A 27,662-nucleotide genomic window follows, 5' to 3' on the forward strand; every position below is an offset into this window, starting at 1 on the left:
TTTGTATTGCACGAGTCAGTCATGCTGTTTAATAAGAATCATTTGTATTTATACAAACAATGATAAAAAAATTATTGTATTAAATGGCGTGTTTGATGATACTGCTGGTGACTCCGTGGCACTCTTTGAGCAACGTGTCCGTATCCTAAATTTCTACCTTCTGACACACAAATTCTCAGACTAAATGAGATTACTGCAGTCCCGTTGCCGGGGTAATGCAATTGTTTAGGTGGATGTCGCTGAATGCATTTCAGTGGGAGGTCCAGAAAGCCTGGGACGCGATTTGACGGGGTAGAAATGAGATGAACGGTTCTGTTGTACCTTGCAGATTTGTACCTTGCAGATTTCCCTCGATTTGCTTATTAGTTGCTGGAAATCAATATTTAAAAAAAATGTGCGTTGAACATGCCTTTCCATCCCGATCCATGAACCCAGTTTTCCCAGATATCAGCAAAACAATGAGAAATTCTATATATAAAAAAAAAAAAAAATCAACATTTGATTAAGTTTTATTAATGCTTGCTTTCATGTTAAAAAATTTTGGTGCACAATTTAATTTTTTTTTTAACACATAACATTTGGTTGAAATTGTAACGTGGAACATCAAGTCTGGGGCGCAGTTAAGGGGGGAGATTAGGACAGTAAAAAACTTGGAACATAACTGCATTGGTGTGGGTTTGTGGCCCAATATGATATGCATTCATGGGGCCCAAATTCTCTTGCAGAATCACAGCATAGATCTCTTTGTATATTTTTTAGGTTTAAAGGACTCCGGAGATTGAGATATTGTGTTTTTAAAGTTTCCTTGGACTCCCACAGTAAATTTTACAGAGCTGGGGTCTCCATAACTTTTGCTGTGCAATAAATTTTGCTGACTGGGAAAGGGGGGGGGGGGTTCCCCAAGATTTTTGCCGGCTCGCCTACCCATCGGCTCACCTTGAAAATGCCCAAAATGTCACCTGGCTGTTCAGCCCTGCTATAAAGTTGCAGAAAGACATGACGTTGTACTGTGACCTTACGATGTTACAGATCCGAGAAATAGCGTACTAAGCAGCACGTGTTTCCCTGCTGTGTTAAGGTGGGCCTTAGAAACCCATAACGCACTAATGCAGCTCTGGATGGCGGGCTATGCGTCAGTAATGCTGTCAGAGAAGATTCACTCGTTAGTCTGATGTGAACTTAATCAGATTATGGGTCCTTTTTAGTCGCAGAATACAACATAATCCATGGCAAATGGACATCGGTGCCGTCTTTATGATGTTATGCTGACAGTGCCTTTAATCCCACCCCCCACCCCCCACCAATCCCTTTCCCAACTTCATGTTGTCTCTTAATCCTGTATGTTTCAGTAATATGAAGACGGAATTTCAGTATTCTCTGTTGCGGTTGTTTTATTTTTATCTCGCGAGTTTCATGCATTTTTAAGAACCGCGCAGAACATCAGTTAACTCTGTGCTGCTGGAATCCTGAGGATTGCCTTGATGGGTAGTGTAGGAGTTGAAGGACTTGCGTAGTCAGATTTAATTTTTTAAAAAGGAAATCTATTAAAAAGTAACATGCAAAGTAGTTTATTATTATTATTATTTTTTTTTTTACATAACAATTTCAAGAGAAACTGAGAGCCTCGTTTTAATGGGCTTGTCTGGTAAAGTTAGTTTGACACTCGTACTGCATGTATTATTAAACATTTATCTATCCATCCATCCATCCATCCCGGCTCCGTCAACATGCAAACTTCAGTAATTCAAAACACTTAGTATTGAGCTTCCATTGTGAGCCTTAGCAGCCAATAAACAAACCGCCAATAATGAATATCACAGGCTTTGGTGATGGACACAGACTTCCAGACACGCCCCATATTCCTGACGCATTCCTCACCATGACCCTGTCTACTTCACATTCGCAGCCCAATATTTCATTCAAACTGGAGTTCGAAAGCTTGTTGGAGCCGAATGGACAATTTTAAAGACCAACATGGCAGAAAATTCAGTTCTGAAAGAAAGGAAGTTTCGATTTTTAATGAACTTATGAGATGCAGCAGAGATTCATCTTACCCTCAGTAATCTTTAGTTATAGCTTTCAGGGACTGGGATATAGATAATTTAGAAATGTGCTGCTTTTTAAAACACTAAGTAGGATTCCAATACTTTTCCAAGACACGGTATAATAGTATAATGTATTGTTGGTGCGCTGTGGGAGGGAGGTGCTGTCCTGGCAGGGGAGACAGGTGACTGAAACCTTTTGTAGCGATTTGTTCCGCCTGTCTGTTGGGCAGAATTTAGTTTGCTCTCTTTGTGCTTCCAGTAAATCTAGGTCCCGTTCCCATCATACCAGCAAGTCCGTGCAGGGTGGATCTCTGGCTAATCTCTTTTGTTGTTTGATTCCCTCCACGGAGGAAAAAAAAAAGAACTCGAGGTCACCTGCGGTTCCGAACCACATCTCCAGCAGGTCAGTGATCTCAGAGTAGCACATGCCGTTTATAAGCCAAAAGAAAAATGGTTGAAAAGTACGACACCTGTGTTATTCTATTTTGGTATTTAAGTGACAGAATTCCACTAAAGGTGAATTAAAAACTTGCTTAATTTATTGAGAAATGCTGAAGAAGTAAATGAACAAAGGATGAGAGAAGCTGCTGGAATCTGAAGCAGACATGATGCAGGTTCGAAACTGCACAGTTTTGATCTGGAATATGGGACACAATCCACATTATAAGCACTGAGCTAAATGCCAAGTTTTAAATGGCTATTTATCTATTACAACCATTGTTTCAGTGAAAGTTGTATGCAGATGTTTATTACTTAGTAATAAGGCAATATTTGGCTCAACTATGGTTTGTCTGTTACTAATGAAATAAACTTTTCCTATATATAGAGACACAGGACTTTTCTCACTTCTGATCTAAACCATAATTTAGTCTGTTCTTATTTAACATGACACTATAATAAAAATACATCCGAAGTTAAAAATCCTGGAAGACTGCGTCAAATAGAGCAGCAGAGCACCGCCCCCAAACAGCCTCTGTGGGGCAGCAGTGAGCTCAGAGTGCACCCCCCCCCCAGGAGGCAGTGTTAGGAAGAGCAGGCTGCTGTGGGACTTGCTGGTGACCCCAGGGACTTGGTCTTGCCGTTGTCCTCTAAGGCCTGGGCGAAAAGGGCAGGGTTACGGCTGGAGTGCCGCTGGCGTCTCACAAAGGGAAAGACACTGGGGCATGATGGGAAGGAGAACATGTTAGCGTTCCGCTAACACTTGTGGCACTGCCTTTTCTAAGTCAGCCATGTTGGAAAATCCTTGACTACCGTGGAATTACAAACAGAAACTGGAGAGCATCACAGGGGACGCAAAAGCAATTAACATTACAGAACTCTGTGTAGTCTTAGTGACGAAGCTAAGCTGAAGCCAGCAGTTCACACTAAGCCCAAAAATCCCTGGAATTAATCGTTAACAACCCCAGAAACAGAACCTGTGTGTATCCCACACCAATATAAGTCTTATCCCCTTATATAAAATACATGGAATATATTACAGAAAGACCCCTTTTATAGAAGATAATAGTTTTACCTTTTTTTGGTCTCTTGTGGTTCTATGGCTCTAGCCAGCATGTTTTTGTAGAGATCGGACTTTAAATAGCGGGCGTAGGAGTCCTGAGGGTGAGAGGAGAGGCCGAGAGCCCGTTTTAATGAAGCTGTCATCCACTTTCATGGCTGTGCACAGTTAATGCTCCTACCTTCTTCATCAGGAAATAGATGTGCATCTGGGCGTCATCCAGGACAAAACGATGTGGGCTTTTCATGCCCTGCAGGGTCTTCTCCATGGTCTTGCTGTCCACGTTTACCCACTTGCTGGCTCCCGGGGCCAGGAACTGCCTGGGGGGAAGGAAGTGATGAGCCTGAGCTTTGCAGTCCCACTGGGAGTAAGCAAGTGCCACATCAGGGCCTGCTCTAAATTCAACTGGGATGCAAACTGTCCCACTGGGCCACAAGGTCGCACTCACTTGTAGACCTCTTCCACCTTCTGCGGGATCGTAGCGCTCTCGCCGTGCCGGATGTCCTCACAGGCCTCCCAGAAACAGAGGTTCTCCACTGTGAATGAAACAGCGCATGCATCAGCTACCTGCAGGAGGCGCTCATCACGATGCCAATATGGAGGAGAATTGCCTTTCATAGAGGGATCATGATTATTAATTTAGCAGATGCTAGATCCTATTTTTTTTTTTTTGAGAGGGCAGGGTCAGTCAGTCCCTGGAGTAACTGATCGACGGCCCAATAGTGAGGTCACTCAGCTGACTCTGGGATTTGAGCTGATGACCTCCTGCAATGAATCCCAATCTGCTGAGTCACACACTGCCCAAATAGGCCCGCAGTGATCAAATAATGAATATGATTCTTACTTGCTGACGATGCCTCCATGAAGCTGATCTACTTGGGCGGGGGGGTCTACATGCTGCTCACCACTGAACTCCTTCTCCAGGTACTCCCTGAACTTGCACCGTCCCAGAGGGTCCCTAAGGAGCTCCGTGAAGCCGAACCCCCATCGTTCCACCCGCAGCTTGGTGGGTGTCTCCACCCTGCACCAGGAGGCGTGGAAGTGAAGAGACGACAGTCACCTCTGGGGGTGTGGCCCTGAAGAGGCAGGATGGGGCGCGGTAACGCACACTCACATGTCGGCATTCAGCGTCCAGAGTGCCGTGTCATCTGTTATCCAGGGGTTGCTGGGGGGGCAGCCTTGCATCATGGGGTCATGGTTCAGGTACTGCTCGCTGAACTTAAGGAAGCTGAACACAGAAGACCAGCCATTCCCAGTTTTAGTCCTACTTTCTATAATCCTTGCAAGTCATCAAATATTCAGGTTCAATGCTGGCATATTCCAGCAAACTGGAGCTCGAAATGGTGACGAAATGATTATACGTCATTGAACCCTATAAGGAAATTCTCTTTTCATCTCCTCCATCTTGCTCTCCATAGGTGAGAGAAAGCTTGGTAGCAAAGGGCAGCTGCCCGTAGAGGCTCCCAGGAACCTGGGGGTTAAGGGCCTTGTTCAAGGACCCACAAGTGTGCTGAAGCCAGGCTTGAACCGGCGACCTTCTGATCAATATTAAGTAATTATTTGCAGTTAAATACAGTTCAATTCAGTTTAATAGTCAACCGGTTTCAATATTAGTTAGGCATCATTAATCCAGGATATGTGTGACTCTGAGATTTATGGTGAAAGATGGACGGGCAGATGGACGAAAGAACGAAATAACGAGGTTAGATTTTCACAAAGAGCAGTCCCCAGCATTTTTGTCAGAATTAACATGAAATAGATCCCCCCCCACCAATCAGAGGCACAGTAGACAGAATACCCAGAGATATCCCCCAGTTAGGGACTAATGTGGACTGGTGTCGAACCAGTGGCCCCCCCAGCTATGCTGGGACTGAGGCTGAATCACAGGTGTTGGGGGGGGTAGGTGGGGGAGGCTGTTATCCAACCTTTCCAGGCAGATGGAGGACTTGACCCTCGAGCGGCCCAGGGATTTCCTGATGTGTTCAATCTGGTGTCGGGAGCCATGAAAAATCACACGGGGAAGATAAGAGTCAGAAAAAAGGCACAGCATGGTACACATCCAAGCCCTGATAAGAGCCATGCTGTTGTACCTTTAAACAGAATTTGTCAATATCTGAGAGCCAACAAAAGAAAACGACAACACAGATGTAGATCCTTCCGAAGCAATTTTCTTATGACAGCATTCTTAAGAGCCCACTTAATCACCCTCTTTGGTTGTTCTTGGCAACCATCCCATCAGCTGAAATAGGTTCACTCTAAATTCTTTCAGGCTTACCTCTCTTTTGTAGTAGTCCGCGTTCTGTTCTGTACAGAAGGAAGAAACAAAACCGTCTCTAAACATGATATAAGCCACATGTTTATGGGAGTTTTACTTGCGCAAAAATGTTCTGAGGGCACAAGGTTCATTGGTTCAGAGAGATAACCAATCAGACTGTAGAAGTGGTGGATACAGGCAACTAGAGGAGGGGGGGGGATCAACCAATCAGATGCCTTGTTCCTGCCTCCTCTAGTTGCTTAGACCCACCTCCTCTACAATCTAATTGGTTATCTCTCTGAACCAATCATTTTTCCTTCTGCCCTCAGAACATTTTTGTGAGGGTAAAACTCCCACGAGCGAATCACATGCAAGGAATCAGACAGTAGGAATTCTGCTCACACTCAGCTCCTGGCTTTACTAAGCAGACATCCAGTCTAGAAACCATGAATAATATAGCACTATTACGAGTATGTATTTTGGGAGTGCTGACGTACTTACGTTAGCATGGAAAACGAGAGCAGGAAGTGAGGAAGAAGTGAGACAGAAAGATGAGCACAACGAAGTGCTGTCACACTCACACACGAGCTTCCCTCGGATGCCCTCCCACTGATTATCACTTCACTTCCTTAGGCAATTTGGGGGCCCAAGGCAACAGCCTATTCTGCCTATAGCTGCCATATATATATAGATATTAATATACATATTTTTTCTTCATGACTTTGATCTTATCTAGGCCCCGAGCGGCTCTCTTGTTTGCCCGGATCCGGTCCTGTGACTGACAGAGGCGATAAACAGCAGGTACTGGCATATTACATTACGGAAAAAATGTATATGCTTAATAAAAAGCTCAGACCAGCTGGACTCGGGAGTTGTGCCGGTTCCTTCGCTCAGGGCCTTGTTCTTGAACGCTGAATGTTCCCGGCTGCAGAAAATCAGAGGGTGAGAAATCCTTAGCTGAACTTCAGATGAAGAGTGAGCTTGTTTCTCTCAAGCAGACTGACGCCGGTCTAACGCTGCATTAATACCCCTTAGCACTACTGGTCACATTTCCCATGATGCCACTGGGTACAGCCCATGGCGACACTGCCCAGTAGGGGACAGTGTGACAGCTTTCCAAAAGGACCATTCGGTCCTGGAGGGCCAGTCGGTGACACAGTATCCATGATCAGGACTGGGGTACCCTGCTTTACAGAATAAACTAACCAAATGTCGATACTGAATGCAATCTGATTTAACATGGTTTCCTTAAATCCCAATTAAAGTGCTTCAGATCAGCTCAGGACTTAACAGCAGAGAGACTATTTGGCAAATTATTACGCTGCTATTTGCAATTACATCCATTATCTCTCCGCTAACATGCAGCATTAAGGCTGAGCCGCAGGAATAGAGGTCAGATAATGGATCCGGTATTCCGGAGGTGGGATCCTCTTCCAGCTCGTTTAAAAGGCCCAACAAGTGGGGGGGTGGTGGGGGGGGAGACACACAGCATGTCTGCATTTTAGCTTCAGGCCGTCTCCCAGTCCCTTCGCACTCCTCTCTCCCAGATCCAAGCATCACCAGTCTTAGCGATGCGTCTCGTGTTTCTCGGGCAAAGAGAAAGGAGGCAGGAAGCGGCCGTTTTGTCATTTGCTGGTTTTAATCCCCCCCCCCCCCCAGCTTCCCCCGTCCACCTGGCCGTACCAGAGTGCAGAGCGTCCCTGCCTTTTAAACACGAGCAGCACCTGACTGGGGGGCCCTACGCTGCGTGGTTTTTGGCTCAACTGTGTTTCCGTCTAATTGGCGTCAAAACGGTGGGTTTCATCAATGAGGGTGGTGTGTGGCTGAGCGGGTTGGCAGTCGCCGCCTATGACTGGAAGGTTGCCGGTTTAAATCCCACAGTCAGCAGAGTGACATCACCACTGGACCCCTGAGAGAAGTCCCTAAACCCCCAACTGCTCTAGTCTCAATAAAAGGTACATCTGCAAAATAAGCTGAATTTAGGATGTGATCCGCAGCTGCGTGGCTGCCATTCCCACCTCCTGATGCCGCCCCGGATGGGGATAATGGCCCCAAACGCTGATGCTTATTAGCCCTGAGAGATGCTGCGCACCCAGCAGAAAGGGGCCCTAGTGACGGCCGGGATTAAGCCAGATACACACCACACTCTGCTCCTGTCCCACACTTTCATTCTCCACTCTCCTGTGTTATTCATGAACTCCAAATTACACTCAGCGAGGGTGCAGTTGCTCATCCCCGCAGCCTGCTGTCCTGTCTGTCTTCTGAAAGCTCTCGTCCCACAGAACATAGGCTTCTTCCCAGCTAAGTAAATATTTCATGATCACACTGAAGCAGTAGTGGGTTATCAGGCCTGAAGTGATATATTCCTCCCCCACAAAGTATGCATGGAGACACTCTGTGTGTCTTACTTAACGAAGATAAAACTCCCCCCCCCCCCCCCCCCCGTGAATTTTGCTGAGCTCAATGCTCTGGAGATGACGGAGATCGAAAATTATACCGGAAATGTTCCATATGTCCTTACAGATGTTTCCTTTGCCTTCCTTCATTGAACAAACCCGTTGTCGTGGGAGAGAACTGCACAATCCCCCAGCTCTCTGTGGGGGAATGGGACCCTGCCTATGCCTTCCTGCCAATCCTGCCAAGTTTCCCCTGTAAGTTGAAGGATCTCCTAACAGGCCTGCATGTAGATTAATGTCATACCCAGGACAAAGCAATTGCAGGTTAAGGCCCTTGCTGAAAGGCCCAACGGAGTAGAATCACTCTGGGCATTCACAGGATTTGAACCAACAACCTTCCACTTGCTTGCACAGATCCCTAGGCCCAGAGCCACCACTCTGCCCCACAACCTCAAAAAAATCCTAGAATCGCCCCCAGCCTGAGGCGATATTCGAGCTGCCAAGGTGCATTGAGTTCAGGTTTACCCAGTGTGTGCTTTACTCTAATCACAGCATACTGGGTTTTCGCCGGGGCAGATGTAGGGAGTCAGGGGTTTCGGGGGAGGTGCTTACTGGCGGTCTGTTGACGAGCCAGTAGGCCTGTTCCTGACATTCCAGCACGATGCGGTCCGCCTTGCGCCTCTGTTTGGCTGCCCTGGTAGGAGCAGAGCAGTCGATGGAGAGTCAGAAAGCATACTGGGTAATTAGCATATAGCGGTAATCACTGAACTGCAAGGTAGGGTTTTCATTTTTCTGTTTCCTTTTTCACTTAGAAATGGATTTCCGACTCTAGTGTTTAGGCTGAGGTCTGATTTAACAGATAGGAGGGAAATTATGACCACACACCATGTTACTTTTTAATTTAGGTAACATCATCATCCTCTTAATACGAGATTTATTCATCCATTCTCATCTGTCCCCTTGTGTGCATTTATGAAATTGATTTCATAGCTCGATGCGACAGTATTCCCGGGCTGGGGTGGGGTTTACCTGAGCTGCTCCTTCGCCTGCATCACCACGAAGTCCCAGGTGTGGTTGATCCGTTTGTGCAACATGTTGTAGCTGTCCTGCGGAGACGATGTTTAAATGCGACATTGCCAGGTCGCACGGCTGGCTGCGTTGCTGCATGGGTTCACGTTATGACTCACAGGCCGAACCCCTCCCAGGATATCAGCTGGCAGTGTCGGATTCACAAACCCTCTTACTGATGAGAACCTAAAATGCGTTGACCCTGACGCAACATGGCGGCAAGTTGGTGGATGTCTATGTGCGATCCTACTATGTACATAATTGGTGGGAGGTTTTCTTACACAAAAATGTTCTGAGGGCAGAAGGAAAATGATTGGTTCGGATAGATAACCAATCAGATTGCAGAGGAGGCAGGACCAAGACATCTGATTGGTTGCTCCTGCCTCCTCTAGTTGCTCGGATCCACCTCATGTACAATCTAATTGGTTATCTCTCTGAACCAATCATTTTTCCTTCTACCCTCATAATATTTTGTGTAAGTAAAACTCCCATGAGCATTCAGCTATCACATGATCTCATCAAGCAATGCTTCAGACCAGCGAATAAGAATAGCATTGAAATGTACATAAATAAAAATTTTCTCTTACCTTTTCATAGTCTATCAGCTGCCCTTGCTTTCTGATATTCTTCTTAGTCAAATAAATCGCTTTAGAAGAGCAAAAGAAAGACATGGCAAGAAACTGTGTTTTTCTATTATTCTAGTAAAGGGAAGTAATGATGTAATAGGCGAGCACATGATTAATAATTGGTAATCACCGTAATCTAGCTCGGAGGCTGGCCACTGCTGAGAGCTCCAGAAGTACGGAGTCTAGCAAAAAGGAGATGCTGTCATTTGAAACTATTCAGAAGCAGCGTGACAAAGGTGCTTTGTGATTTAACATGTCAGGGACAAGGCGGGTGGAAGGCATTTTGCTACTTTAACTGGCATTGGTTCTCATACATCAGTGTTTCCCAATCCGGTCCTCGGCGACACACAGATGATCCACGTTTTTGCTCCCTCCCAGCTCCCTACCAGACAGTCTACGTTTTTGCACCCTCTCAGCTCTGGAGCCCGGACCAGATTGAGAAATACTGTCCTACACGGTAATTCCGCAGTCTCTCCAACGAATAGTTTCGATATGCGTGCCCCCCCACATGGCCACCACCCTCTCGCGCTGCCCTCCATCTGAAGAAACCGTGGTTTTAGGTTACCTGGAAGCGATACGGCGTCTCGTCGGGCCGCAGGACGAGCGTCCTGGGGTCCTTTAGGGGGTAAATGTAGCCGTGCTTCACGATCAGATTCCCCACATGAAGTGCCTCTGAAAACACACAAAGTGGTCACTCATTTCCACGTAAACTACTCAAAGCTCAAACAAATCCACTACTCGTAGCCCAGATTTAGGCATAGTAATTCTCTAAATTTTTGTCAGTGGAATACAGTAGAACACACGATAACTAGAAACTGAGTAGGCATATTATATTTTATTTTACGGTATAGCAAGTAACTGGAAAAAACGTTGACATGGTGCACAGAATAAGCCGCGGGGATGGTGCATTCCTCATCGGAACTATAATTAATTACGAGTAATTGGGACTTTCCACTTTCCGGCTGCCTCCGCGGCCATTGGCAGTCAGGCGCTCCCGGGGGTTTCAGACCGGCGCAGCAACAGCGCTGCTAGGGGGAAGCCTAGTGTTTACAGGGAGGGGTAACTGCTTACCGGGGCAACAGGTTTTTTGCCCATTCAAGTCTGTTAATGCATCTGCCATCTACTGCCTAAAAGTCCCCTCCTTTCCATTCCGACTTCTTTTCCAATCTGGGCTGTAAATCAGGGAAATCTGCTCCCTTGCTATTTAAAACCTCATCTGCATCGCCCGGGAATTCAGGACAACAGCGTCTTGCAGAAGTGCATAATGAGGGAGACGGATAGCGATATTTCTCCAGGCATGACTGACTGCCTCTGGCTATCAGCGAAGTTTGCATCGGGACTATCAAACCGTACAGCTCAGCATGCGTAGCGGCGCGACTCGGGACTGGCCTACAGATTATTTGTACTAATAGCCTCTCAGCAGAAAGATAAATAATTCAGCAGATAAATTGACGCCAGGGGAAGAAAATCCCAAAAGCTTCAGGCGAATGGGGTGTCTATGTTATGGACAAGCTCAATTCTGACATTTATTAATTCACAGGCTCAGCAATATCAATGGAACAGAACATGCTTCTGTCAGACACGTGAATTGCATATGCTTACACATAAATGCAGCTAGGCTAATCTGTTGTATGGATGACAAATTCTATTACTTCATTTGTATTTATTATTCAAAAAGACTCGTTTATTTCTGTTATTTTATTACAAAAAAAAAACCTGATGACGTCTTTAGCCAGCTGGGGCGCCATCGTCGTCACGAAGGGAAAAAAACAATCAATTAACCTCACATAAGAGCACCAGGTAACGCTACCCTACAGACTTCTCGGCCCTACCTTCTTCCATGATGGAGTACTTCTGAATTAGCCACTCCACGATATCATTTCCTGGGAAGGCATAGCGAGGAAGGCATCTAGTTAGAGTCGAGAAATGCATTAAGCCGTCATAAATCAAAAACGCTGAACTCGATAAATAAATTACATAAATAAATATGAGCGCAAGGAGATCGATGACAGTCTTAATGCACAGGATTCCCGAAGACCGCCGATGTATGGGCTTTCCTGTGAAGGGCTTAAATGACCATTAGGACCCGGCCCCCGGGACACTGCACGGCCGGGTGTAAGACAACCCGGGCGGCACGAAAAATTATTTTTAAAAAGTAAAATATGTATCGTGCACCTGTCATCGCATGTGGAATCACTGTGATTAACAGTCTTTGATTCTTCATCTTTATCCCCATGTCGGGATCTTGCATCGCCACAATGACTTGTTCAATCTGGGATAAGAAGAATAGTCAAAATCGTGAAATCAAGGTGACGACAGACATAGTGAAAACGTTCAACCTAGTAATATAATAATTGCTTAATGTGTGATTTGATATGTAATCGTTATATTCATCATTAAATCACCGGAGAGACACACTCATATATTTAGGCATATATATAAGTAAACTACAAGGTTTTTCCTCTGACTATCTTAACTGCACGTCAAAGACGTTATCGGATATTCCCGACTACAGACTTTCGGTTTGATCATTTATTCGCGTTATTAATTCGGCTCCTGATTACATTAAACTAAACATGCTCAGATTGTTACAACCTTTGCTTGTCGGTTATTTTTGGGATCTTTCTGGATGGGCTCAAGGCGGGGTCTGTAAGCACAAGCAAACTGCCAGCACTTTTGTTTTACATGAAAATAGTTTGATGTCGGCCTATTGCGTTATTGTCTGGCTATAATTTGGAGGCAATATTAAACAATAGGCCCATATATTGTAAATATACATGTTGTGTTGTTTTGTTGTTATCACAAACGTATAGCCTGATCATAAATTTCATGGATACCTGGATGTTGTATGTTCCATTATATTTATGAATGAATGATTTATGTGAAGTCTGGCTTAGATTCGAGAATTAATCATATAGATTAAAAAAAGTTTTCATTTAAAACTTATCTCATATAATAAAATCCTCGTCCGAACGAACATATGTCAGAATGAAAAAACATTTAAATTATTTTTGTGATGCATCAGTATCAATAGCTACAACGTCATAACAGATATAGATATAATGCGGTTCATACTTTTGAAGTTGATGCGTATCTCCCGAAAAAAATCAACTCCAGAAGAGTCCGCGTCTGTAAATGCCTGAACTTCGGAATCGATCCTACCTTTGTTAGGCGCGGCATCTGTGTCTTGCAGCTGTTCCCTTGGATAAAGATGTTAATTGTCATGCTTACAGCATCTCGATCTCCGGCGTTTGTGAAGTTGGGATTGATGCTGTCCTGTGTTTTTTTTTCCTTCCACACTTAAGCTCTGCTTGTTACTGCCCCATAGCGGAGCGCAAGTGAAACGGACTACCGGAGATTTGCACTGTTTTTCTGTTAGTGTGTATAATCAAAATATGACTCAGTTTGGCCAGTTAGAAAAATATGATAATAGAAAAGTATTCTTTTCCTCTCACTTTTTTTTCTTGATTTGATTACCGACTTCACGTACTTACACTGTGTCCCGTTGCACGATGTAATATTGCGAAACTATGATTTTGTGGCAGTGTTTTGTAAAGGAATTTTCCGTTTAATCATCGTCTTAGTATAAAGCTATATGGTTGTTCTGGTATCAGTGGGCGTACATTATGTATTTTTTCTTCTCGAGCACCATGGTCATGACATGAAGCTCAGTCATTGATTACTCGCAAATGTTAGTAGTCATCCGCTGTTTATCTTGAAGATGTAAAAGTAGTGCGCGTACATCTCCTCGTTAGTATAGTGGTGAGTATCCCCGCCTGTCACGCGGGAGACCGGGGTTCGATTCCCCGACGGGGAGAGTCTGCATCTTTTTGCCTCGGTCTCAAAAGGCACCAAGCTAGAACCGGCCCCGTGTTAGTGGAAACGGGGCTTGTGACTTGTACTCATGCATAATATTCTGCGGGTCGCTCAGCAGCGCAGCATATGAAACTAGACTCGGATTGTAAGTGTGTGGTTTTGATAATTGATGTATGGATGGATGGATCCTTAATAAGAGATATAAACAATAAGGTCCAGTCGCCAACTAATCATGTAAAATACGTCATAAACTCATGGTTGTTAAACCCAGAATAAAAATGAAGACGTATAACTAGGAAAGTCAACTTGCACATTTCAATTTTGGTTCGATATAATCACGTTGTCCTTAACCCTCCAGTGCAGGAGGGGACGGTAATGCGCATCGAATGTTTCCGAACCTGTGTGTGATACAACCGAGGAAGAGCCGATGACTTCGGGGGAGGAGGGGCAGGCGACTCGGAAGAAAAAGCAGCAGAACCCAATGCAGCCTGTAGCCCATTCAAAGGCCTACTGTTGGACCTCTGCTTATTTTGCAATACGTCTTTAGTACGGACTGAAAAATGTCCGATTTCGATGAGTTTGAGAAGCAGTTAAGCGAAAATCGGCAAGGTAAGTTTGGCTTTGAAGATCGGTGTATGCTCCCTGTTTTAGGGTAATAAAGTGGCCGGCGTGTCCTAGCGCCGAGGATGGTGCGGAGGGCACTTCTGCTGGTTCCGAAAAGAAAAGCGCGGCTGGGAAATCGGTGCCTTTTATCCGAGCGCTCGCCGATTCTGAAACCTGCCCGATTCTTCTTCTCCCAGCTGCCGCAGGATCCCCGAAAACTGACCGCTTTGGTAAATCAGTGACATTCTTTGCTTGGCATTGTTATAGAGATCGCTAGGCCTGCATCCATCAGTGCCCGGCGTACATAACATGGACATTTCAATGAAACGTTATTGGGGTGCACTCGATGTGAAAGCCTGCGGTTTTATTTATTTAATTATTTACCATTATACACTTGGATCATAAATTGCGACCCGCGTATTTTCATTCGCAGTAACACACTATGCATGGATGTTTGTTGCAAGCGTTATATTTTCAAGATCACGTTTAAAGTTTTATGCAAATAAAAACGACCGCGACCACTTGATTTAAAGTCCGCACTTAATAACAGTGTTAGTTACTTGGTTTTTAAATACTACGACGAGTTTTCTATATAATGATATGATTTTGTCTCTTTCCGATGCACAATAGCCTTTCCCTTGGGTCCGAAATGCTGGCCCTGTCATCCGTACAGAATAAGTCTTTCTCACACGATCGCCGTTTCTTCATGATGTATAGACTCTAAAAATCAGCCGCGTTCCCTGGAATCATAACAACTGCTTTTAGGTCGTTATTGCAAAGTCTTGCACCTGCATCTACCTTTACAGCGGATAGCAGTAACTAACAATGATGTACAGTTATATAACAATACACATATAACTTCATTAAAGTGCAGAGAATCCAGTAAACTGAATAAACTTAAGCCATACTAACGCAACTGAAATATACAACATGCGTTACAACGGAGTCGAAAGTAGGATTGATTTATGTACCTATCAAATGGCAATCTTGTCATATCAGCTCCTTATCACTAAATCACTAAAATGTCATTCGAAACGACCTGATTCGGCTAGACGAGCACTAAGTGCCGCCGTGTTTGATAAACTAGCAGTTCCAGTCATTCATATCTGCGCTCTGACTATGCCTGCGATTGCGGTAATTGGTTATTACCGATTTACGTAAGATGCATTGGCCGCTCCGTGTCTGTACTTTTGCAGCGGTGCATTACCGTAACGCTGTTATAACTGATGCATGAAGCTGATTCCTCGAGCAGCACCTGCGTTTAAATGCTTCACTGAAAACTGCACCTTCAGGGATTTATTTAAGCTTCTATATGAAGGACCTGCTGGGATAGAAAGGTGATATTTTATTGCTAGTTTAATAAAGTGCTGTCTGTCAGATTGAAACGATATTAATTACCCATCCATCGTCCAACCAGTTATCTTAGTCAGGCTCCCCTGGAGCCTATTCCAGGCAAATTCCCCATACAGAGAGCAGAGGCAAAATTCAGGCCTCCAGACTCGGAGGCGTGAGGCAACTGTACTCACCACTGTGCTCCTATATCATTAATTAGTCTGGTTATGTTTTTATTGTTTCACAACAGACTGACATTCAAGGGGATGTCCTTGTGCCCTTGAAATTATTAGCCATTGAGAGATGGGTGTGTTTGTTTCAGGAGGGTGTGATTGAATATGTGAATTGAATGGAGGTGCTTCATTCTGGTGAGGAAACTGGGGAGTTAGACCCCGTACCACATCTTGGTCTCCGTAAGTGACTTTTAAGGCATAGCGCTGGGTCAGTCAGCATCCAGCACCCCAGGGAAGTTGGTAATATGATTACTCTGTGACTCATGGGCTTCAAACCCACAACCATCCGGACACACATTCATAATCCCTCTGAGTTACACATCTTGGATTTATCGAAATGGATGGTAGGGGGGCAGTCATGTCGCTCCGCCCACCGTCTCACTGGTACCACGGTGTCGTCCCCCAGAGCGGGAGAAGGAGCGACACAAGAAGCGTAGCCGCAGCCGGTCTCTGAGCCGTGGCGAGAAGCACCGCCGCTGGAGCAAGGACTCCAGGGGGCGGAGTCACGAGAAGCGCAGCAGCAGCCGCGACCGCAAGGGTCGTGACCGACGGAGCAGCTCACGCGAGCACAAGAAGCACAGGTACCCCCCCTCACGGTCCCGGTTACAGGCACTGAAGCTGATATCTAGCATGGTTTGAGGCCTCTTAACAAGTTTCTTTCACAATCAACCAATTGGTTTCTTCGTGGTGGGAAGGGGGACTGTACCCATATTAAATTTTAACTGGCGTTTATAAGTAGCCCCCGCCATAGCGATGGGACCTCAAAGCCAGCCTAAAAAGTGGCGTATGGTCACACCCTCATGACCTTAAACTGCCTGCGATCCAAAGTTAAATGTAAACATTCTGCCATCTGTTTGTTTTTGCCAGATTCTGAGTGTTTACACTGTATTGTTTGGGGAAAACAACCTTCTGTTTTGTGTTTGGGCAGCTACTCTCCTCGGAGAAGCCGTAAGAAAAGGACATACAAGTACTGGGATGTTCCCCCTCCGGGATTCGAGCACATCACCCCCATGCAGTACAAGGCAATGCAAGGTATGGATGCGACGCTTCCATGTGTGCTAGTTCAGTATTGCAAGGTTATGGTATATTGGTTGCAATGAAAGCATTTATTCTGGAGTGCCCTCCTCCCCCCTGCTGGTCAAAGAGGGAATAACACTTGGGATGATTTCGGACAGTGTGAAGAGAGCTTAAACCTAGGGGTTAGAAGCAAATGAAGGCGACGATCCGGATGTTCTGGCCGTCCCTGGTTGGGGTCTTGAAGCCCTTTCTCCTCCCCACAGCTGCAGGGCAGATCCCCACGATAGCTTTACTGGCAACATCCACCACCAGCGGCGTGGCAGTGACGCCCACCCAGGTGCCGATGGTCGGCAGCCAGATGACCCGGCAGGCCAGGCGGCTTTATGTCGGCAACATCCCCTTCGGCCTGACGGAGGTGAGTCCAGGCAAAGTCCCGCGTTGCCTTCTGTCATGCATACTGGTGTCATGTGTAGCTCAGTGAGTTAGGACACTGAGCCGGTCACAAGAAGGTTGTTGGTTCAAATCCCTTGGGCAGCAGAGTGATTTCACCATTGGGCCCCCGAGCGCAGCCCTTAAGCACTATTTGCTCTAGGAACTGTCTGGTCCTGCTTCTTCAATGAAATGTATGTTGCTTTGGATGAAAGTGTCCGCAAAATAAATAGATAAATGTACTAGACTTGTCAGTCATTTTTTTTCTCGTTTGCCTGTTTTGATGTCTTCAGACGTCTGCCTGTCTTCATTCAGTGTGTCTGCCTGTCTTTTTAGGAGGCCATGGCGGATTTCTTCAATACCCAGATGCGATTGGCTGGCTTATGTCAAGGTCCCACCAATCCCGTCCTCGCTGTTCAGATAAACCAGGACAAGAACTTTGCCTTCCTTGAAGTAAGAGTCTTTCCTGCCTAATGGCTGCTGTGTCCAGGCGGAGACCGCAGCCTTCCCTGATTAACGACGTTCTTCGTTCTGCCCTAGTTTCGGTCCGTGGATGAGACCACGCAGGCAATGGCCTTCGACGGCATCATTTTCCAGGGTCAGTCGTTAAAAATCAGGCGGCCCCACGACTATCGCCCCCTGCCTGGCATCTCAGAGCAGCCCGCCTTCCACGTACCAGGTCCGTTTTGCTTGTCGCCGTCATAACCTTAATCTTTATTTACCTTTGAAGAGCCGATCGGCAAGGCCAGTTTTTTGTACTCGTTACGGACTGACTGTCCTTCGCAAGCTGCGGATGTCTTGTCATATAAAGAGGGAGACTTTCACTTTTATTTACTTAATGTTGTAAATATTTAGCAGACAGTTTTATCCAAAGTGAAGAATGTTTTTTTTTTTTTTTTTTTTTTTTGAGAAATCAGGGTCAGCCTGTCCCTAGAGCAAACTCGCCGGCCCAGTGGTGTGATCACCAGTGATGTGAACCAGTGATCTTCTGATGATAACGCTGGCATCCTAACCAGCTGAGCCACACACACACACACACAGCTCAGTCACTCACTTCTTACTGTTAACATAGGGGTGTTGTGTGGCTCTGTGATGTTTGCCCATGAAAAGAAGGTTGCTGGTTCAAATACCAGGGTTGGCAGAGTGATTTCACCACTGGGCCCTTGAGCAAGGACCCTAACCCCCAAATTGTTCTAGGGTTGCTGGCTCCTATTCTAGTCAAAAATTCTGGACACACCTACTGAAAATGACTTGTTTTTCAGCAAGATAATGACCCAAAGCCCACCTTGAAGGTTATGCAAGTAGCTTATTACCTTGTGAACTAGGAAAGAGATGGTCCCCACAGCCCCCCAACCTAAACTCTATAGAGCTGGTTTGGGATCAGTTGGATGAGAGTAAGAGTAAGGTAGCCAGCTTGCGCGCAGAACTTGTGGAAACTCGAGGACTGTTGGAGAAACGGTCCAGGTGGGTACATATGTTAGCTGGTTGAGTCCGCAATGCTGTCATCGAAGCCAATGGCTCCTATTTTGAAGAGACAAAAATTTTGTCTTTGCAGTACTTCATATGCATAACTTCCATGCCCAAAGGCCTTTTACTACAAGGTGAATAACAGCTAAAATAGAGACAAATGCATTAAGAGCAGGTGTGTCCATACTTTTGACTGGTGCTGCATGTGTCAGCATCTCCCATGGAGAGCAAGATGGGAGAGACAAAAAACAGTCGTCAAACTGCCCCAGTATTTAGGTATTTTTTTGCTGGAGTTACATTTATCTGATATTATATAGAAGATAACGACGTCATACTGATTTGAAGTTGGCTTATTTCACTCGCGCCGTTTGCTCGTGGTCATTATCCGGCATGTTGACGGTTTGCTGTGATCGGCCGGCTTTGGGCGCCGTGCCGCTCTGTCTGCAGGGGTCGTCTCCACCGTGGTTCCAGACTCGCCACACAAGCTCTTTGTCGGAGGCCTGCCCAACTATCTCAGTGACGATCAGGTACCCCGCCCTCAGTCTCTGTCGCCGGGGAGCCGACCCACAACCCTCCTGTGTTTCTGTCCCACTGCTGCACGTGGAACTCAAGCAGGCATGCACACACACACGCACGCACGCACGCACGCGCACGCACATACATACATAAAATAAACACTCGTCTCTGTGTAACTGATTAGTAGGAAAAGAAAGCCTGTCAAAGTTACCTCATCGCTTAAAATTCATTACAAGATACTGGGGGGTCAAATGTCAGCATCATGTTTAAAGCTAGCTGCTGAAAATAGCCGCACATTTGAGGTTTTTTTTTTTTTTTTTTAAAGATATTCATGGGATTTATTAAACATTTATTAGACATGTAGGTAATGAGTTGACAGTTACATTACGCTCATTGTTTATCCAGCTGTAAATTATGAAGATATTGAGACCCCGCTAATGTAAAAGGTACGTTTCCCAAAACCTCATGTTATCGACTTGCATAGTTGGAACCATTCAGTTGTAAGTTGCTAATGTTGTTAGCAAATAACCTTATTAGCAACAAAGGCTTTGGGAAACGTGCCTTACAGCTGGCGGCTTGCCAAACCAGTCACGTAGCCAGTCCCTGTGCTGCCTGTTGCTGGGTACCCTGGAATATTTGTATATCGGGTTAATTGCTGAGTGTTAGTCGGATGAATCAGCCGCGTCGTTTTGCTGCATGAAAATTTAAAATCGAGTCATCTGCGCGTCACCTAACTGACGAATACCTCCACATTGCCGTACACCTGTGTTTGCCCAATCCCAGTCCTCGGGGAACCGCCGACTGTCCACATTTTCGCTCCCTCCTAGCTCCCAGCCAATCAGGAACACCGAATACCTGGTACAGGTGTGCTGAGAGGAAGCAAAAACGTGGACTGACCGGGGGGGTACCCCCGAGGACTGGGCTGGGAAACACTACCATAGACTGTGCTTGAAATGTGGGGGAGATCGACCAAGTCCCCAAACGCTTCAGTATTCGCAGACGTGCCGTGTCTCACGTCCATGTCCGCACACTGAGAACGATGACTTCACATCCCGTTAACAGCGATGGGGAGCTGCGGAAGAATCGTTCCCTACATTGCTGTGTCGCTCGAAAGGCAGAAAATACTTCGGACCTTTTTCCCGGTGAATGATTATCAGCTTCACTGGAGTTTTCACATCGTGCCCCATGCCCTATTCTGTTATGACGTCAGTGATGGATAATATTACCATAACAACATGCACAGATGAGGTCGTCTTACTCTGAAAGTGTTGAAAGGGTCACATTTTAGACATTTTCTACTTCTCATTAGCATCTTTTATGATTTTTTTTTTTCTTCCTATATCGCCACCCCACTGAAATCGGCCCATTATAGACATAATCCATACAGGCATTTAATAGTTTACCTATTTATTTTGCAAAAGTTAATCGCAAAACGTTTTGCGTCCACCCCTGCATTGTAACATTTTGAGCTCCGGTGTCCCACTCACTTTAGCCTAAACTGTTAAAAATGGCAAGACTCAGCCCACAAGATAGTGATCGCGGTTTCAGTGAAAGGTAAGTGAGAAGTGCAGTCAGTTTGTTTTTCTTTGATTTTTTTCCTCCTTTTCGGATTGTCATCGTAATCTTTCTTATCCAGTGTGAGTCACATGTAATCCAAGTCAAGAGGAAGGCTGTACCAAAGCAGCACTGGGGGGAGAGAGTTTGAATCCAGCAGAACTGTTAATGTATTTCACGTCAAAGCCAGTAAATGTGCCATAGACAGGTGAAATGGAAACCGCTGCTTGTATCCTGGTGTTTACATTTTTTTTGCAGTCCCTGCTACCGCTTTGATACTTACAGCTCTTTCATTTTTGTTCCCCACTTTGTCCCCAGCTAGGGGCCTGTAAGATCGTTAAGTCTTCGCTCATAATTTGTTCAGTAGTACTGACCTACTGCTGCCATGCCAACATGTAACACAAGGCAAGTAAGACATTCCGTCCCTCGCACGGATATCCTCCCTGTCGACGGCCTGCCCCTGTGGGGGGGCTCTGTCCTGGAGTGCTCTTAAGCATATGGGGTCCTTTTTTTGGGGGTTGAAGGCTGGGGAGAGACTTATTATGCTGATCACAGGGTATAAATTTGATTTTTTTTTTTTTTTGCCCCTAAGAGAAGGTAGGAGGTAGCGCCCTCTTGTGGCTGCCAGTGTCCCAGGTGACTCCTTTCTGAAGTCAGTGGTTAATGCGGCTTTACAGTAGATTCCTGTAGAATAAGTGAGGAATGATGTTAGCAGAGCTATTTCGTCCTGTTTGGCTTCAAGCCGTGGCCCCTTTAGCAGGACCCTGTGGCGGCTCTTAGCTTTACCTGTGAGTTTATCTCCTGTAGGCTTTGTCCCTCTAATTAACTGCACCAATGTGGTTCTTGGTTTTAAGAACAGGAAGTCAGTGATTCGGCTGGGTTTGTGTTCTGCCGAGTCGCCCCCCCCCCTCCACATTGTATACATGGAACACTTAACATATAATTAGCTGTTTTTATTTAGTTTTTTTTTTATATACCATCTAGCTTAATTATTGTGGCCCTTAAAATCAGATGCAACTCGGTCCATATTTCAAAATTCGTAGTTGGAATTATCAGAGAACTTGATTAGGAATTCAGTTGTGTTGTATATGCTGTAGGATGGGGGGGGGGAATCTGTGTTATCATTCATTGACAAGAATCAAAATAGTTACTTTTGTACGCTCCCAGTAAGTAAGTCATGCAGAAAGGGCACAGGGGGCTTTGAGCTCTAGTGTTGCACCGTAATGTCGAGCCACTTGTCATAAAGCCATTTTCCTGATGTCTTCACTGTTTCCTCATGTCGTTTTGCAAAGTTTAACATGCTGCTTCTCCCACAGTTAAGATTAGCATTTCTAGCGAGGCGCCGTGCCTGGACTGTCGGGCTAATCGCCCCCCCGCGTCTCCTCCTCTTGCCCAGGTGAAGGAACTCTTGACGTCGTTCGGACCTCTTAAGGCCTTCAACCTTGTGAAGGACAGTGCCACGTCACTGTCTAAGGGTTATGCTTTCTGTGAATACGTGGACATCAGTGCCACTGACCAGGTGCGTGAGGTGGGGCAGCAGCTGGAAGGTCTGGGGTGACTCGGGGCTTCCGGATGGAATTGCTGACGCTTGTGTGGGATGCATCCCGCAGGCCGTGGCTGGACTCAATGGCATGCAGCTCGGAGACAAGAAGCTCATCGTCCAGCGGGCAAGCGTGGGGGCTAAGAATGCCAACGCTGTGAGTATTTGCCCTCGGCTGCCGCCTTTCTGATGTCCTAAACCCAACTTGGTTCCTGGGTGCCTCCCAGGAAGCTTAATGCCCCTATTTCTTGGGTTTATTTGGGTCCATGTAAATTTCTCGCTGTTACTCGAGACGATTGGACGATCAGGGGGTATCTGACACTCTTGTCGCCCCCCGGGACAGACGGCCATCATCGAGACGCCGGTGACGCTGCAGGTTCCAGGGCTGCAGCGGCTGCAGAGCTCCGGCATGCCCACGGAGGTGCTGTGCCTCCTCAACATGGTCATGCCCGAGGAGCTGGTGGACGACGAGGACTACGAGGAGATCCTGGAGGACATCCGGGAGGAGTGTTGCAAGTACGGCAACGTGCGCTCCATCGAGATTCCGCGGCCCGTCGATGGCGTGGAGGTGCCTGGCTGTGGCAAGGTGGGACCCGTACTCTCCTGTACCAGTGGCAAAAAGAAGACCTCTGTAGGCACTAAACACAGGCTCATGGGAGCATTTCTTGCACAAAAGTGTTTTGAAAACGGAATAATTTTTTGTGTAAGAAAAACAATCTGATTGGTTCAGATAGACAGACAATCTGATTGGTTCAGATAGACAGACAATCTGATTGGTTCAGATAGACAGACAATCTGATTGGTTCAGATAGACGGACAATCTGATTGGTTCAGATAGACGGACAATCTGATTGGTTCAGATAGACGGACAATCTGATTGGTTCAGATAGACGGACAATCTGATTGGTTCAGATAGACGGACAATCTGATTGGTTCAGATAGACGGACAATCTGATTGGTTCAGATAGACGGACAATCTGATTGGTTCAGATAGACGGACAATCTGATTGGTTCAGATAGACGGACAATCTGATTGGTTCAGATAGACGGACAATCTGATTGGTTCAGATAGACGGACAATCTGATTGGTTGAGATAGACGACGGACAATGTGATTGGTTGAGATAGACGACGGACAATGTGATTGGTTGAGATAGACGACGGACAATGTGATTGGTTGAGATAGACGACGGACAATGTGATTGGTTGAGATAGACGACGGACAATGTGATTGGTTGAGATAGACGACGGACAATGTGATTGGTTGAGATAGACGACGGACAATGTGATTGGTTGAGATAGACGACGGACAATCATTTTTCATTCTGCCCTCAACATTTTCTTTGTGTAAGAAAATTCCCATGAGCTAAACATAACATGTCTGCCTTTTAGAGTCAAAGTCATGTAACCGACACATTGAGTAACTAGCATGATTATAAAATATCAGTATAGAAATTAAAAAGTCATGCTAAAAAGCAAATACTATTCTATTAAAAATGTACACTTAACGGCGCTTTATTGATACCCGTGAGGGAATTTCTTACCTGCCCCATCTTACTCTCTGTGAGAGAGCAGCACGCAGGTAGCCGAGACCAAGCTTTGGCAGCGAAGAGCTTAGAGCTGGGGGTTAAGGGCCCTCAGACGAGGCCGGGCTCGAACCAGCGGCCTTCCAGTCACAGGCATACAGCCCAGAGGCTTAGCCCTCTGACCCTTAGCCCTCTGGCTCTCTGACCCACGCGCTGCCCCCTAAAACTAACAATAACTAAGAAGATATTGTGCGAAACATATGTCAGTTCCTGCGCATGCCTACAGAGTAGCAGGCTTTAGCAGTCCTCCTGCATGTTCCACCATGGTTTACCTTACAGTCTCTTGTGCCGTATTGTATCTTGTAACGTGGTAAAATAACGATAAATGCAGTGATCATCACAGTGTGGAAAATTCACCAACCCAGGAGCGCCTTGGCAGCATCGCCGGACATGAGAACGTTTACTGTTTACTGTGTTTATGTTGTCATTCAGTATAACCAGCACGTAGCTGCCAATGGGCCTTCAAAATCCACTGTCGCCGCTGAAGAAACGCCTTCTCTTGCAGATCTTCGTGGAGTACACGTCTGCGGCCGAGTGCCAGCAGGCCATGCAGGCTCTGACGGGACGCAAGTTCGCCAACCGTGTGGTGGTCACCAAATACTATGACCCCGACATGTACCACAGGCACGAGTTCTGATCGGGGGGCAGGGGCGGGACAGGAACGGTGGTGGGCAGCGGGTGCGGTAGTGCCCCCTTTAGCATAACATTTGACCCTGGACCCCCTTCCCGTTGACTTTTGAGCGCTTTGACATTGTGAAGTACATAGTTCTCCTGTACGATATTTTTGCTTAACCTCTCATACAGCACACCCTCTTCCCATCTACTAACTGGTCAGAGTTTTTATTTTTTATTTTTATTCTCCCCCCAATTAAACACATTATTTCAGGGTTTCCGGAATGTTCTCATTAATTCAGATGGCCCTTGGGATGTGCTGTTTTTATTTATGTGTTTTTTCCATGTGAGTCGTCTATCAGATACCAACATTAAAATAACATTAATAAGTAAAACCTTTAGGTGGGGTTCAGTATTGTTAAATTGCTTGCATTTAGTTGTGCAACACAATAACGAAAAATGTTTTTTTTTTTTTTTTTTTTTGCCTACAATGAGTAATCCAGTGGTAGTTTTCCCTTCCCCAAATTTTAAGCATTAAATCCTAATCGGTAAATTTAATTTTTAGAGGATTTGTCATAGTACCCAACGCGTTTGAATCATAGCAGTTAACATGTTACAAGATCGCCACTGATTCAGATGAACAAAAATCAGCATGGTCAGGGGTTGTGGGGATTGTGTTTGGGAGAAAAGATCCCTTCGATCCCTGTGGAGCCAGCAGCCCGGATCATGTACCACCGTCTTCGGCGAGTGCAAGCTGCCCAAGAATGTGTCTAGTTGCTTTGTTGTAGTTTGTGATAGTTAATTCCCTTTAAGTAGTACTGCACATACACGTACGTTTCTCCCCAAGGCAAGTAAATAGAATATTCCGGTTGCTCGTTAACGCTAATGTATTTGTGAAGCTAACCTGCAGGTTTTTTTAGATCTTTTTTTGGGCGAAAACGGATCGCTGCTCGTCACGTACTTGGCCGGAAGCTGTGAATGACGCATCATCGCGCCGACATTAGCGAACTGGGATTTGTTTTAGGTTCCGGGAAAACGAAATAATTACAGCTTGGTCAGAGTAATAACTCGTTAAAAAAGATTTATGGTTGGACATTTAGGACTTTGCGTGTGTGCGCGTGTGTCTAATGTATGTGTGTGTGTATGGTTGTACACCCTCCTACTGTTACGGATTTTTTGCTGTTTATCACATGTGCATTGCAATAAACTAGCGTTCGAGTTAAAGGAACTGCTACGATTGTGTGTGAGTAACAATGTTGGGCTGCTCTTTGGGCGGGTTTGGTTCGTGTCTTAAATACACCCACAGCACGACTTAAGTGTGCGTGTTTTGGGGGGAGGGTCGTCGCGGTAACAATGCTGAGATGTTATGCTCTAATGTCACCAGGGGGCGTCATGCTGAATCCTTGCCGGGTTTCGCATCTCTTGTCGAGCCTGAACGCTACATGGGAGGCAGTAATTACTGTTTTTAATCGCCTGATGTTTTATAAACGTGCATCTGAATGTGAGAACGGGTCGAGACGTGTCTCTGGTTTTTTTTTAACCCCTGAGCTGCGACTGCCAAGCTTTGAATAAAACCCTCTTTCTCCAGGCTCTCCGTGTGTCTGTGACTCGGGAGAGCTGCGCTGCGATTACGTCACCCGTAATTATCGTTAGGCTCACTTCCTGCCCACGGGAGCCGCTTTATTTCCAATTGGCTTGTTCACTTGTCAATCATTGTAATATCGATTGTTTGTTTGGACCGCTGAAACTGACACACCGGCTCACTGAGTTTGGGACTGCGCCGAGATCAGCCGTTTGGATCTCACGGCGTGCTGTGAAACGGGTGCTGGGCTTGCCACATTACTATGAGGCGACTGACGAAGAGAACGGTAAACTACAAAAATAAACTGATGCAAGCCCTCTGATTCTTATTTTGCAAATGCCAGAACATTCTGGTAGTCATCGAGTCAAAGAGCAGAGATTTAGGATCCAAAATGATAGTCTGGACTGGGTTTACTAGGGAATGCCTGTACAGTTAATATTCCACCACCCCCAACCCAAAAAAATGTTTTGACTAAAAATAAAGCTTCCCAAAAATAAAATCAATTGAAAATGTTTACACTTGTGTGTCAAGTGATTTGGCTTTTCCAGCTGCTGACATGACAGAGTAACACTCCCTCAAATGTTTTCAGGAGCATTTTGCAGTCAGATTACACTTCTGTCTGCTTTGTGAACAGATCCGTTTCTTCCCCTTCGGTGGGATTTGCACGCAGCGTCCATCTCCGCCACCGTCATCTGCTTGCCTGCCTGCCCCGAGTCTATGTATAAAAAAATATGTTTTGTTATTTAAAAAAAAAAAAAAGCTTTATTCTTAAATGCACAGCCTCTGCGTGTACTTTTATGCACACGGGAGATTAGTGGAGATTGTCCAAAAAAAATGTGGTTTAATGGTTTTAGTATGTAAGTAGGGAGATAAAGTACTCAAATTGAAAAACAGCGTCGATAACATACGATTCAATAACATAAAACGTTTCTTAATAGAATACTTTTCAGCAAAACACGTTATATCTTTTTCATTCTTCCTTAACATGTTGTTGCTGGGTGGCAATGGCGGCAATGGTGAGGCCAGAGAGGGGACGTGCGTGGGGACTATATAACACCTCCACTGAATGGAGACCTCTCACACCGAAACGCCGTATTTGTTCATAGCTGAATGGCTACACCTAGATACCTGTAATATGTCGCGACATAATAATTATAAGCACCGCGGGGTTTAATATGACATACCTGGTGCCAATTACGCAAGGAAATTTAACTCTGTTCTTCAAACTGCACAATTGCTTGGTTCATTTTTGTTACCTACCTTCCTGATTAATACTTTAGGTTCAAAATCATTCTAAACTAAATTTCCACAATAATGCAACTGGACAGTTCCTCCAAAACTGGAATTAATAGACAAATGAACGGTAGCCTATGCAGTTGATAAGAATCAACCACTACAACAACAACAATAAAATAATAATGATAATAATAATAGTACGGTTATTATTGCAAAAGGTTTATAGCATTTTAGGTTTATAGCAGTTTAAAAT

At 45.5% G+C, this 27,662-nt stretch overlaps 2 protein-coding genes and 1 non-coding gene across 5 annotated transcripts; 2 read left to right on the plus strand and 1 right to left on the minus strand.

Annotated features, from left to right (window-relative positions):
- Positions 1-2,680: 2,680 nt before the first annotated feature.
- On the minus strand, positions 2,681-10,548 carry rgs11 (regulator of G protein signaling 11; the record flags this gene model as incomplete). Its single annotated transcript, XM_048992298.1, has 13 exons — positions 2,681-3,201; positions 3,559-3,641; positions 3,725-3,863; positions 3,992-4,079; positions 4,449-4,564; positions 4,658-4,771; positions 5,469-5,530; positions 5,819-5,881; positions 8,812-8,887; positions 9,223-9,299; positions 9,849-9,907; positions 10,018-10,069; positions 10,453-10,548. Coding segments are annotated over 13 exons (1,158 nt in total), but the record flags the coding sequence as incomplete, so codon positions are not given.
- A 3,084-nt stretch (positions 10,549-13,632) lies between these two features.
- Positions 13,633-13,704, plus strand: trnad-guc (transfer RNA aspartic acid (anticodon GUC)). Its single transcript has one exon. It is a non-coding gene; the product is annotated as a tRNA-Asp (tRNA).
- A 440-nt stretch (positions 13,705-14,144) lies between these two features.
- Positions 14,145-25,819, plus strand: LOC125717956 (splicing factor U2AF 65 kDa subunit-like). 3 transcript variants are annotated; one of them, XM_048991370.1, is made up of 12 exons: positions 14,145-14,312; positions 14,504-14,536; positions 16,278-16,452; positions 16,800-16,903; positions 17,152-17,303; positions 17,654-17,770; positions 17,858-17,996; positions 19,232-19,311; positions 22,251-22,373; positions 22,465-22,551; positions 22,738-22,980; positions 24,485-25,819. In XM_048991370.1, exons 1-12 carry the CDS (start codon positions 14,264-14,266, stop codon positions 24,614-24,616), a joined length of 1,434 nt encoding a protein of 477 aa, XP_048847327.1. In that variant the 5' UTR covers positions 14,145-14,263; the 3' UTR covers positions 24,617-25,819. The 3 variants fall into 3 exon arrangements, with proteins under 3 accessions (XP_048847327.1, XP_048847328.1, XP_048847329.1); XM_048991371.1 differs by lacking the exon at positions 14,504-14,536 and having other exon boundaries at positions 14,146-14,312; XM_048991372.1 differs by lacking the exons at positions 14,504-14,536; positions 16,278-16,452; positions 16,800-16,903 and having other exon boundaries at positions 14,150-14,312.
- The last annotated feature ends 1,843 nt before the right edge of the window (positions 25,820-27,662 follow it).

The sequence above is a fragment of the Brienomyrus brachyistius genome, chromosome 22 (assembly GCF_023856365.1).
Source record: "Brienomyrus brachyistius isolate T26 chromosome 22, BBRACH_0.4, whole genome shotgun sequence".
Lineage (NCBI taxonomy): Eukaryota > Metazoa > Chordata > Actinopteri > Osteoglossiformes > Mormyridae > Brienomyrus > Brienomyrus brachyistius.